Genomic DNA, 12,357 nt, shown 5'->3' with positions numbered 1-12,357 from the left:
CACACTAGCTGTCTCACTGGCTTTGAGTTTAGGTAACTTGTGTTTTATGAGGAATTGGTTCATTTGTTTCAAGTTGTTGAGTTTCTAATAACAAGTTGTTTAAGTATCTTTTCATGCTTATAGGGTCTATATTGACATTCCCACACTCCCTATTTTATCCTTAATGTTGGTGATCTCTTCCTTTTTTTTTTAAACTATAGTAGAGGTTTTCTAAGTGTATTGATTTTTTTAAATAATCAGTCTTTTCTTTGTTTATTTTTATTTTCCTGTCTTCAATTTTATTAATATCTTTTTGTTTTTAATAGTTTTCTTCCCTCTTCTTCCCTTTTCTTCCCCTCCCCCCCCTTTCTTCTGGTAGGGACTTAGAGTATTGATTTCAGACCGTACCTTTAAAATCTTCAAAATTGTTGTAAAATACATAAAGTTCCCTGTCTCAGCCATTTTATAGTGTGCAGGTGATTCAGTAGTGGTAAGTACATTGTAGTGCCATCCATCTCTGGTACTTCACATCTCTGGTACTTCACTTGCCTCATTTTTATGTATTTTTTTTTTGTCTGCTTTTGTCTGGGGGCCATGTACTGTTTGCTTGGTCTACTTCCAGCTCTGAGCTTTGCGGCTCCATGCCGTGCTGGCATTGAGATTGGTCCTTTGAGTTCTCTCCTGGCCCTGTTTACATATTTTTAAAATACAGTACTATAAAAAGCAAAAGGCCCTCCCGTTGATCATCGATTTGCTCGAGCGGGCCCAGTAATGTCTCCATTGGAGACTTTGTTGTTACTGTGTCTGGCACATCCAATACGTCATGGGGAGCTTGCCAGGCTCTGCCGTGCGGGCAAGATACTCTCGGTAGCTTGCCGGGCTCTCCGAGAGGGGCGGAGGAATCGAACTCGGGTCGGCCATGTTGGCTGCGTGCAAGGCAAACTCCCTACCACTGTGCTATTTGTCTTTGGTACTAAGTTTTGTTTTATTTTTGTTTTCGACGTTTGTTAAGATTTAACAGAGTTTCAAGATTTGATAACCTGTTCATTATTAATAAATGAGCTATTCAGTTTCCACAGCTTTTGGTCTGTCTTTTATTGATTTCAAGTTTGACTCTGTTATTAGAGAACAGACTCTTTAATTTGTTGGTGTTCAGACTTCACTTTTCATTTCCTTATCATCTAGCCCCAAGGTTCTGATTTTTCTTTCTGAATATGTTGTTTCCCTGCCTCCAGTACTATTAATTTTTTGTCATTCTGAGTTCCATTTATAGATCTGACATTGTTACTCTCCTTGAGAACCTTTTACTGGAACTGGGCTGAGCCTCAGTGTTAGAGACGAAAAGTTTCTGTTGTAGAGGCAGACTGAGGTGGGACAGGGCAGGAAGGGTGGGAACATTGGTGGTGGGAAATGTACACTGGTGAAGGGATGGGTTTTAGAACATTGTTATGACTGAAACCCAATCATGAACTACTTTGTAACAGTGTAATCTCATGGTGATTCAACTTAAAAAAAATTAAAATAACAACTTAAAAAAATTAAAGTTTGAAAAAATGCATATTAAAAGAAATAGAATATTTGCCCTACCTGAGCACTAGACTGCACTCCCCCATCCTCCCCCTCCAAAAAAAAAAAAAAAACCCAAAATCAAAAACCAAACAAAAAATCCAACCCTTTATTGACTTCTGGTTTACAGTGTCAAGTTGGTGAGGCCTCCCTTCCAACATAGAAGTTGAGCAGTTGCATAAGCATAATGAATACTTACTTTATTGTTGTTTTGCAAAGAGGTGCCTGGGAATTTTTTAGTTAATTGATGTTTTATTCTCTGTCTTCTTTTCTACTTAAAAATTACATGAGAAATGGAGGATACTCATCTAATTCAGGGTGGTTTTTTTTTTTTTTTTTTTAGTGATTTGATCAGTAGAGGGTGCTCTTACATTGCATTTTAAAGGGTAAAGTTTCTTATTATTACTCAGATTCAAACTTGTTACTTTTATAATTAGTCTTATTTTAAGAGAATAGTTCTTGGTACTCCTGAAGAATACTTAGGATGGTTTAGATTTTAGACCTTAGGTAATAAAATTTAGAAAAAGACTTTTGTCAAGGATAGAACAAGTGTCTCTTACAGTATATTATTATTTTGTATTTATTTTATAGACTGATAGTTGAAAGAAGTTGAAACTACCATTTGTATTGGAAAGGAGCAGATGTCAGTTTATCTTAAACATAATAGAATGATAGAGTATAACACTGTATTTTTGTAATTTCATATATAAAATGCTTAAGTAAAACTTGAGTACTTTTTTAACGTTATAAATAGCTTTAAAATTTTTATTTAAAAAATTGAAATAGCTTTAATATTTAATCCAAATACTGTATAGACTCTTGCATGTTTAGTTATTTGTCTTAAGTAATGAATTTCTAAAGCTTTATAATTTTTTCTCTAAGCTGGAGTTCTGAGAAGTGCTTTACCAAGCATTTTATATATAAAGTAGCCCCTTGGTTATTTTCTGCTCTTCTTTACACAAAAGTAAGCTTTACAGACTGTGAACCATAGTGCTAATTTGTAGTCCTTTATTTGTTTGGGTTTTGTTTTAGGGGCCATATTTGGTGGTACTTGGGGGGGACCGTGCCACACTGAGGTTCAGACCTGGGCTTAGTTCTCAAAACATACCTGCCAGCCTGCTGAGTCATATTTCTGGCCCTGCAGTTGTATGTGATTGTACCATAAAATAAGGCACAATAGGTTGTGATCATTAAATGATTTTAGTTTACATAAGACTTACACATTTTTATTTTTAATTCAGGGAGTTTTGTGCCACCTCTAGCTGTGCTCAAAGCTTAACTCCTGTTTCAGTGCTCAAGTATCATTGCTGCAGGAGCTTGGGGAGCAGATGCATTGCCAGGCGTAGAATGGGGTCTGCTGCCTCTAAGGCAAGTGCCTGAAGCCCTGTACTACCTAGCCCCTGAGTTAACATTTTAGTTCAACAAAATCTTGTTTTCAATAAGCTACTAATTTAGCCAACACGAACAGTACGTATTTATTTCAGTTAATGGAATGGGTTGATAGTCCCAGTAAATTTGGAAGATTCTTTTCTGTGCTGATCTTAGAATCTGACTGGCTCTCTGACTGCAGATGTTAGATTAGAATGAACAACACCCTTGGCTGATTTCAGAACATAGCATGATCGCTGCTTCTTGTGTCAGGATATGGTCTGTTTTATCGGAAATAAAAGGGAAAAGAAAATAAAAATCATATGCGAAGAAAAATGAGACAGTTAATAGTTGAGAACTGAACTTAGAGAAAATGAACAATTAAAGGAAGAGAAAGAAAACGAATGAAGTGGAAACAGTGAGCACAGCAAGAGCCTGGTGCAACCCGACAGGTGCGGGGCAATATAGGCTGATCTTTTAGCTGGTCGGCTCTCTTCTGGGATGTATTCCAGGTTCAAAATCTCACCACTTCCTTTTCTTATTAAATTTAGGTTACATTGGCAGGAGTAGCAGCACAACAGCCAATGGCAACATGATTTTCTTATGTGGTTTCTGCTGAAGTGGTTTCTATGTTGTGGGTTAGAAGCCTTCTAATAAAATTACATATAGAATGCTTGTTTTAGAGTTGTGCAAAGTAGTACTTTTGAAATATTTGACAGATAAAGCTAAACCAGTTATAGTAAGAGAAATTCAGTACTTTAAATTTTGCCGTTTTTTTTCTTTGTTTAGATTTTCTTGCATATTAATAAATTTGTCAGAAACAGGCATTTTTAAAATCAGTTCTGTTTTTGTTTGTTTGTTTGTTTTTGTGGGTGTTTTGGAGGGGCGGGGGCCCGCACCAGGAGTTGCTCAGGGGTTACTCCTGGCTCTGCACTCATGAATCACTCCTGGCTGTGCTCGACGACCATATGGGATGCCAGGGACCAAATCCAGGTCGGCCACATGCAAGGCAGCTGCCTTCATTCCATACTATTTGTTCAGCCCGTAATTCCGTTATGTTTGCTTGGATTTACTGTCCTGCATCAAAATTGTTCTGATGTACTTACTGTGTGTCAGTGTCGTAGACTTTGACAGAAATGATTATTTTGTTTCTAAGTTTTTCTGACCTAGATAAATTTTTTTATGGCATTTGGATTTTGGCCTGTACCTGGTGGTACTCAGGGTTTACTCCTGGCTCTGTGCTCAGGAGGAATTGAACCCATTGTGTGCTGCTTGCAAGTCACGTGCTTTCCCAATATATTACCTCTCTGGCCCCAATTATAGGATAATTATTAACTATTACATTGTTTAGAATATTTTGGTGTTAATATTTACATGTACTTAAGTTTGAGAAACTATAACATTTAAGTATCGACCCAAAGAATTATTTTGTCAGGAAAAAGAAGTATCACTTGCCTCTAGAGACCAAATAACTTTCTTTTGTTTTTGGCCACACCTGGTGGTGATTGTGTGTGACAGTCTCTGCTATATAGCGAGGACTATATAGCGTGCAAGGCAAATACCCTACCTGCTGTACTGCTCCCAACCCAAAACATTAAAAAATGTATTTCACTCCTGTAAATAATTTAGAGAAGAATAGTGTGTGACTTTATTAGAAATTATCATAAATATTAAAATATAGATATACATTTTCACTACATGTTTTCCTGAATTTGAACGTATACTTTCCTGAAATGGGCATTTCCTTCTGAATGCAAGTAACAGCTTAAGAGCTTCCTTACAGCTGTCTTCTAAGACATGCTAACTTATTATTTTTGACTCTTATTGCATTTAACCACAGTGTTAAATTTTAAAATTTCTTTGGCAGATTGTTTTTTGGGCTAATGATCTTACGTTTTTAGAATGATGATTACCTTTTCATTTTTACGTCTTAATTCTTATCACCATTGTACAAAAATCATCTGCTTTTAACATTTGTCCAATTACTGTGAAATAAATTGCAGTGTACAAATAGTATAAAATGTAAAAGAATACTGTCACACATCCTTGTAGAAAACTGGAGAGGCTGAAGTATTTGTCACGAAGTATTGTTTGCTTAAATTCTATTATTGAATGCTGTGGATCAGAATATCATTTACTCAGAACTCTATTCACTACTAATTCTTAAGTTCTATGAATTTATTAGAATACCATTATCTTAAAGACTTAATGATCTGAGATTTAATTTAAACAGTTTTTTCATTGTCATCCTAAGAACTGCTGTCTTTGTGCAAAATCTTACGGTTTATCCGATTGTGAAGCATCTTTCTCTGTCAGCTTTGTCTTTCTCGTTATAGGTTAAAAAATCAGACATTTTTAATATGTGACTCAAAAAAATTAGACATTTTGAATTTTCAGCTTAAAATTTTAATGTTAGGCTCCAAAGACGGTGTCTACATTCTTATTTCATATTTTATTGACATAGGATGGTGTCTTCAGGCAAATACAGTAAAAAAAAATGGAAGGAGTTGGAGAGATAGTACAGTGGTTATGGCACTTTCCTTGTATGTGATTGACTCTGCTTCAATTCCCACATGGTCCTCCAAGTACCACCCAGAGTGATTCCTATGTGCAGAGCCAGGAGTAACCCCTGAGCATTGCCAGGTGGACCAAAAACCAAAAAAAAATAAAAAATAAAAAATAAATAAAAGAGAAAGTGGAAGTAGGATGTATTGCATTATCTAGGCTTGCCAACGTTCTTAGATATGCTTATTATTTTGGTTTGAAAATGATGATATTTGTGAAATCATTTATGAAATCATTCCTAGGGTGTTGAAATAATTTCTGGAAAGGTAAAGTCCTTCAAGAAGGGCAAAATGTTTCAAGACACATAGGAAAAAATAAGGTCACCAAGTTCTTATAGTATATTTTAGATTCATAAAAGAATACAGGGCATAGATATGGTACTAACTAGACAGAAAGTTCCATATGTTCTAGAGGTGGGGTGGCATACCTGGTGGTCCCTTGTGGATGAACACACAGTGTGGAGAGGAAGCCTTGTGGTGCCCGGGAAGGAACTGAGCCAGGCTTAAATTCTACCACTTGAGCAACATCTCCAAACCCTTTCTTTTTTCCTTTTTCTTTTCTTTCTTCTTTTTTTTTTCTTAAAAAAAAAAGTATGGTTCTCCTCGATTGTTGGAAGATTTTATATAAGAATAAAAAACGTGAAATAATCCATTCTTAAAATAGGAAACCACTCAAGAGAAGTTAAGAACCTAAAATTGAATCCTTTGGATCTTTGTGATAACTATTTTCTGGATCTTTATTGATTTATGCATTATGTCTATTACCTATTTTGCTGAAGTTTTGTACATTTGGGCCTTCTAAAGATTATTGAGTTTAAAATATAATTAATGGTTAACTTGTATGTTCACCCAAATACATGCTATTTTTATATGATGCATAATTTTATATGATACAGATTGCTTTAAAATTGTCTTTAATATTAGAATTTGCCTATAGTTTTATTTTTGAATGGCAGAGAATGCATGCAACACTGAATTACTAATCATTTATGGATCAGGTCACTGGTGAATTCATCCAAAAAATCAACTACACAATCTGTTCAAGGAATTCTTTAGTTGATATGTAGCACTTCAGAGAATTGGAAAGCAGTGTGCTGTTAACTTAACATTCATTCTTAACCTAGTTGTAGACTCCTAAGAGAGACAGCCTAAAAATATAATTGAAGACTGAAAATGTTCTATATTGGTGCCAGAGAGATAGCTCGATGAGGCTGAATCACGCTTGGTGAGCAGGAGACACAGGTTAGATCCTTGGCCACTGCATGGTCCCCCAATTATCCCTGGGAATGACCCCAAAACAAAAGAGAAGAAATTTATGTGAAGCCTGCCACCTATAAGACCAGAATGTGATATAATCTATTATTTGTCTAAAATATAATATGTCTAATAGTTATTTTTATAGTCTTTGAGACCAGAGGCTTATCTGGTTTCAAAATTTCCTGAGGGAAATATTCCATTGATTGTGGTATAAGATTTCCTTTAGTATATAGTTATAGTTTCAGAAGATTACTGATTCTAATTTTTTTAAAATAGAAGTTCAAAGGCTAATATTGAGATACAGTACATGTTTGACTAAAGATACCTGTTGCTTTATTTCACTATTAAGGCATTCATTCAAATAAATATATGATTGTTAGTGACTGGTGACTTTTTGACAAATATAATATCTTAAGAGTAAGATAACAATAGTATTAGCTATCATTTGAATCTTGATCAAAAGTAGTATATAGGGGTTACTGAGAAAAATCAGATACGTATTTTCGATTTTTCAACTTTTTGTTTTGGGGCCACAACTGATGATGTTCAGTGCTTACTGTTCTTTCTGCACCCAGGAGTCATTCTTAGCAGGTTCAGGTGACTAAATGGGATTCCAGGGATTGAACCTGGGTTGGCCTCATGCAAAGCAAAAGCCCTGCCCATTGTAGTATTGTTCTAGTCCCCAGGTATTTCTAGGAGCAATTCACTAATATATGGGAGAGAACAGGGCTGTACATAAAACATGTAGCCCTCTTTTTTTGCCTTTATTGGGATTCTGATTCACTGTTCACGAATAAGCTATTCATTGTAGATACCTTTTTTTTTCCTTTTCTTTTTTTTTTTTTTTTTTTGGTTTTTGAGTCTTTGGACCACACTAGGTGGTGCTCTGGGGCTATTTCTGGCTCTTAGCTAGGAGTGAACCCCAGCCTTGTTTGGGGGACCATATGTTGTACCAGAGAGTCAAACTAGGGCTGGGTGCATATGACCAGTGCCTTGCCTTCAGTTCTATTTCTCCAGACTCATTGTAAATACTTTAAAGGATCATTTATAAAATAAGGTTTGTTTATGAAATTCTGCAAGGTTTGTATTATTAAACATTTATTATCCCAAAATAGTTTGCTCCACTGTTAGCAGTGGGAATATTAAGAAATGTTCTCCTACTTGGAAAGTCCAAAACTTACTCTTTTTAAAGATTTAGTATTGGGTTGCATAAGGATATTCAGTGATTTTAGAAAATATTGATATGTTATTTTGTGAAATAAATAGGTTATAATAGTTAATATATGATAACCTAATATATTGAGATTCATATACGAAGATAAAAGATTAGCTTATATGTTGGTAGTAACTACTACAAAATAGGTGATTACATTTTAGGAAATTTTCCTAAAACTTTACTTTTTCCTAAAATTCATATCAGTTTTCCTAAAACTTTACATTGTTTTAAAAATAAATATATTTAAAACATTAGTTGATTACATAAATATTGGGATAATCATTTAGATGCTGCAATACTGAGATATAAGCTTGCTCTTGGTTGATAAGGTATTTTAGCATAGTCCCATTAAGTATATTGAGGCTTTCATGAGAAATGCAATGGTTAGAATAAAATTATCTGATGCCTGGAAACTGTTTACTTTATTAGTCCAGGCAAGTATAAGGTAATATAAAATATTACCTTCCTGTGATTTGCAGTTAAAGCCCCCCTGATATTTCATGTTAAACATTTGCTGGAAGTTTTATTTTAGCATTGTAGTTATACTTAAATTCTTGTTCTCTCTCAAAATATACTCTTTCATTTTTAGGCATTATCCAATTGGTTTGCTATTTGATCTTCTTGCATCAAGTTCAGCTCTTCCTTGGAACATCACAGTACATTTTAAGGTATAGTTTAAATAGCATTTCCCACTTGTCCCACTTGTGGTACTTAGTAAGTAGACTTAGAGTAGAATTTTTTTTTCCTGAGACGTGGTTTATTGCTTTTTTTCCTGAACTTTTTAACTGCTAAGCTGCCATTAGAGTTCATCTATAAAATCATTTTCAATTTGTTCCCAATTAGCTCTTCAAGTATAATTGCCTCTTTGTTGGAGCTTAATGCATTTTTTGATATTGATAATATTTGAAATATATTCATTTAAAAGGACAATAGGAAATCCATAGATTCTGAGAATAATGGGATCCTGGAAATGGGGAGGGAAAAATATTTTTGAAAAACTCTAAAGCTAATTTGAATGAAATGAGACAGGAATTGAGAAACAAATCAAAAGACTTGATCTAAATTTGTTTTGAGAAATAATTGTGATAGTTTTTAACATGTAACTAGATCTTTTTAGTATCCATTTTGTGAAGTCACTGCCTATACGCTGCTCATCTATTCTTCTTAAGGTGCTTTCCTTCCTGTTTTGATAAACTTGAGTTTGAGGATTACTGGCAGTCTTTACCTATCATTTTTATTTTAAATACTTTTCTGCACAGTACTTTGTTGCCACAGATTTGAGGTTGGCAGTATGGAAAATAAGGATGTTATTCTAAAATCAGTGATTTCATTTACTGCATTACCTTGCAAAACAAAAATTGTCTATAATAATATACTAACTTTATAATGCTATAAAGATTAAATTAGTGTAAGTATTATCATAAAGGCTTTAGAATCCCTAATAAGATGGACTCTTAACTGGGCTGGGGATGTTACTCAGTGGTAGAGCACATGCCTTTTAGTCAACTGCATACATGGTCCCCTCTGCTATGTTTACATCTGTACTGATCTGGAAAAACAAGGCAAGTAAAATTGTTTGCATGTAAGCACACGGTAAGCAAGGCAATGTACCAGACTGTACTAAATATCATTCTATTATTTAATAATGCACACGTATTATAAAAATAATACCAATTTCATTTAAAACTGCTCTGAAGGAAGTGGCAGGGAGGAAGTGGTATAAATTACTAACACTAACCTGTTTGGGAGCGAGGGACACAGATGGCTGTTCTCTCTGATCTTACTCAGGGATTACTTCTGGTAAGCTGGGGTTAACAAATGAGATACCAGGGATTGAACCTGGAATGGCCACGTGCAAAACAAATGCCCTACTTGCTGTACTACTTCTCCAGTTTAGAAACACTCAACCTCTTGATCTCCTGTGATGAAAGTGGAAGAAAGTACATATAAAGCAATTCTGCTGTATGTCAAATATGATGGGTATCTTAATGAAGAGCACTTCTGCCCCTAGTTGAGGTGCAGGTTGATTGATCACTTTTTTTTTTCATTGTAATTACATTTTTTTAAATTTGAAGCAATGGTTTACAGAAAAAAAGAACAGTTCAGATTTCAGTTTATGTTACATGGTTTCTTAAAAATGAATGAAATGAGCCGCTAATTTCAAGAACAGCAACTGAGAGTATCTGTTGCTGATAATAACATTTGAACTTTTTCCTTTTTTGAACCACACCTTGTGGTCTCAGAATCTCCTAAGATTTGCAATCTCCTGAATGCAAAGCGTGTGCTTCAGTTCATTGTACTCTCTCCCCAACCCAATATAAAATTTGAACTTTTAAGTGAAATTTTCAGAAACTTAAATCTAACACCATGAACTTCGTAGTGATTTTATTCCCAAGAAATTTTCTGAAATGATTGATTATTTTAATAAATCTGATTTTAAAAACTAATGTTATAATAAAGTGTGTGAACATCTGAAAAATCTACATTGACTTTATAAACAATAACCAGTATATAAAAGATATAGTCAAAGTGTGTAATTAGCACCAGGGATTTTGATGTAACAATATGAAATACTCATTGTTGTGACTTCAAATACTATTAACATTATAATGAGCCATACTTGTTGAATTGGGAGTAGTACAAATTCAACACTGCTATTCAAAGATTTGAACTACTACATTTCTTCTCACTGTGTTTTTCTTTTCTTCCCTTTAAATTAAAAAAATTAAAGGATTGTTATTTACAAAATATAGTTGAGTCTTAGGCCTATAGTATTCAAACACCAATCCCAGCACCATTGTCAACTTTCCTCTGCCTTTGTTCCCTGCTCCTTCCTACCCCCACCCCAACACACCCCCACATTGACAAGCACATTTCCGGGTTCTGTGGTTGTAGTTTAGCTCTCATGCTTTCAGTGTTTTTGAGTCTGTACTTTGGATATGGACTGAAGCAATAGCACAGCGGGTAGGGTGTTTGCCTTGCCCACGGCCGACCCGGGTTCCATTCCTCCACCCCTCTTGGAGAGCCTGGCAAGCTACTGAGAGTATCTCGCCTGCATGGCAAAGCCTGGCAAGCTACCTGTGACCTATTCGATATGCCAAAAACAGTAACAACAAGTCTCACAACGTTACTGGTGCCTGTTCGAGCAAATCGATGAACAACAGGAGGACAGTGCTACTTTGGATATATAGCTATACCGCTCTCCTACGTCCAAGGCTTCTGACCCCAATTCTCCCATTACTTGTTATCTTTTTCCTTTCTCCCCCTCCATTTCTTCTCTGTCCTTATCTTTCCTAACTCTGGGGTCAAGAGGGATCTAGACGTCCCCCCTTTACTACCTTACATTTCCTTATCTAGTTATTCTATATGCTACAGATAAGTGAGGTCATTGCATGATTTCATCATTCCTTGTATCTGCCTAGTATTCGTATATATTGTGTCTTATACATCTTCACAGTTCATTCATCTGCCCTTGGACACCTAGGTTAATCCCATAATTTAGCTTCTGTGCTAAGTTCAGCAAAGAATAATTGTGTGTATATGTCCTTTTGAATGAATGCTTTTTTGTCTTTGAATAGATGCCCAAAAGTGAAATTGCTGGGTCATATGGCAGCTCAATTCTAAGTTTACTGAGGACTCTCAATACCATTTTCCCTAGGGTTGAACCAGACAACATTTCCACCAGCAGTGGATGAGATTTCCCTTTTTACCACATCCCTGCCAACATTTAACCACATTTTTATTAGCTTGGTTATTTACATACTTTAACCAAAATGAATTACAGGATATTGAATATGAAGTAAATGAAGTAAATGAGATAATCCATCCATTTTCTATTAAGCCAAACATAAAAAGATACTATAACATTATAAAATAATTCTCACATTGTCCCCAAATTTTTGTTATTCTGGAAAATTGCTTTTTATGAAAGTATAATTTTAATTTAATAATTAATGGATTTATTCTTAGTAATTTAAATGAATTGCTCTTTGAGGTTCATAGGAAATCAAACATTTTTTCTTCCCAGCAAAGTTTGTTAGAGAAATTAAATTAATAAGGATATAATTAAGCTAGAATCTTGATGGTCATGGTTACGGTCCTCCTGTTGTTCATCGATTTGCTCGAGCGGGCCCAGTAACGTCTCCATCGTGAGACTTGTTGTTACTGTGTTTGGCATATCGAATACATCACTGGTAGCTTGCCAGGCTTTGCCGTGCGGGCGAGATACTCTTAGTAGCTTGCCGGGCTCTCCAAGAGGGGCGGAAAAATCGAACTCAGGTCGGCCATGTTGGTTGCGTGCAAGGCAAATGCCCTATCTGCTGTGCTATCGCTCTAGCCCCAAGCCAGAATCTTAACACAAATAAAGAAATTTTAGAAAACATTTCAGATTTGCTCAGGCTGCCAAGT

At 35.3% G+C, this 12,357-nt stretch overlaps 1 protein-coding gene across 2 annotated transcripts in view; it reads left to right on the top strand.

Annotated features, from left to right (window-relative positions):
- Positions 1–12,357, top strand: part of ATG5 (autophagy related 5) — a 120,255-nt gene that overhangs the window by 27,076 nt on the left and 80,822 nt on the right. For both annotated transcript variants that reach the window (XM_056125235.1, XM_056125236.1), the window contains exon 4: positions 8,540–8,618. In XM_056125235.1, coding sequence (XP_055981210.1) covers positions 8,540–8,618 — 79 coding nt within the window. The remainder of the gene's footprint in view (positions 1–8,539; positions 8,619–12,357) is intronic.

Source organism: Sorex fumeus, unplaced genomic scaffold (assembly GCF_029834395.1).
Source record: "Sorex fumeus unplaced genomic scaffold, SorFum_2.1 ptg000054l, whole genome shotgun sequence".
Lineage (NCBI taxonomy): Eukaryota > Metazoa > Chordata > Mammalia > Eulipotyphla > Soricidae > Sorex > Sorex fumeus.
Note: the sequence above shows the minus strand (reverse complement) of the source record. Positions and strands in the feature narration are given on the sequence as shown.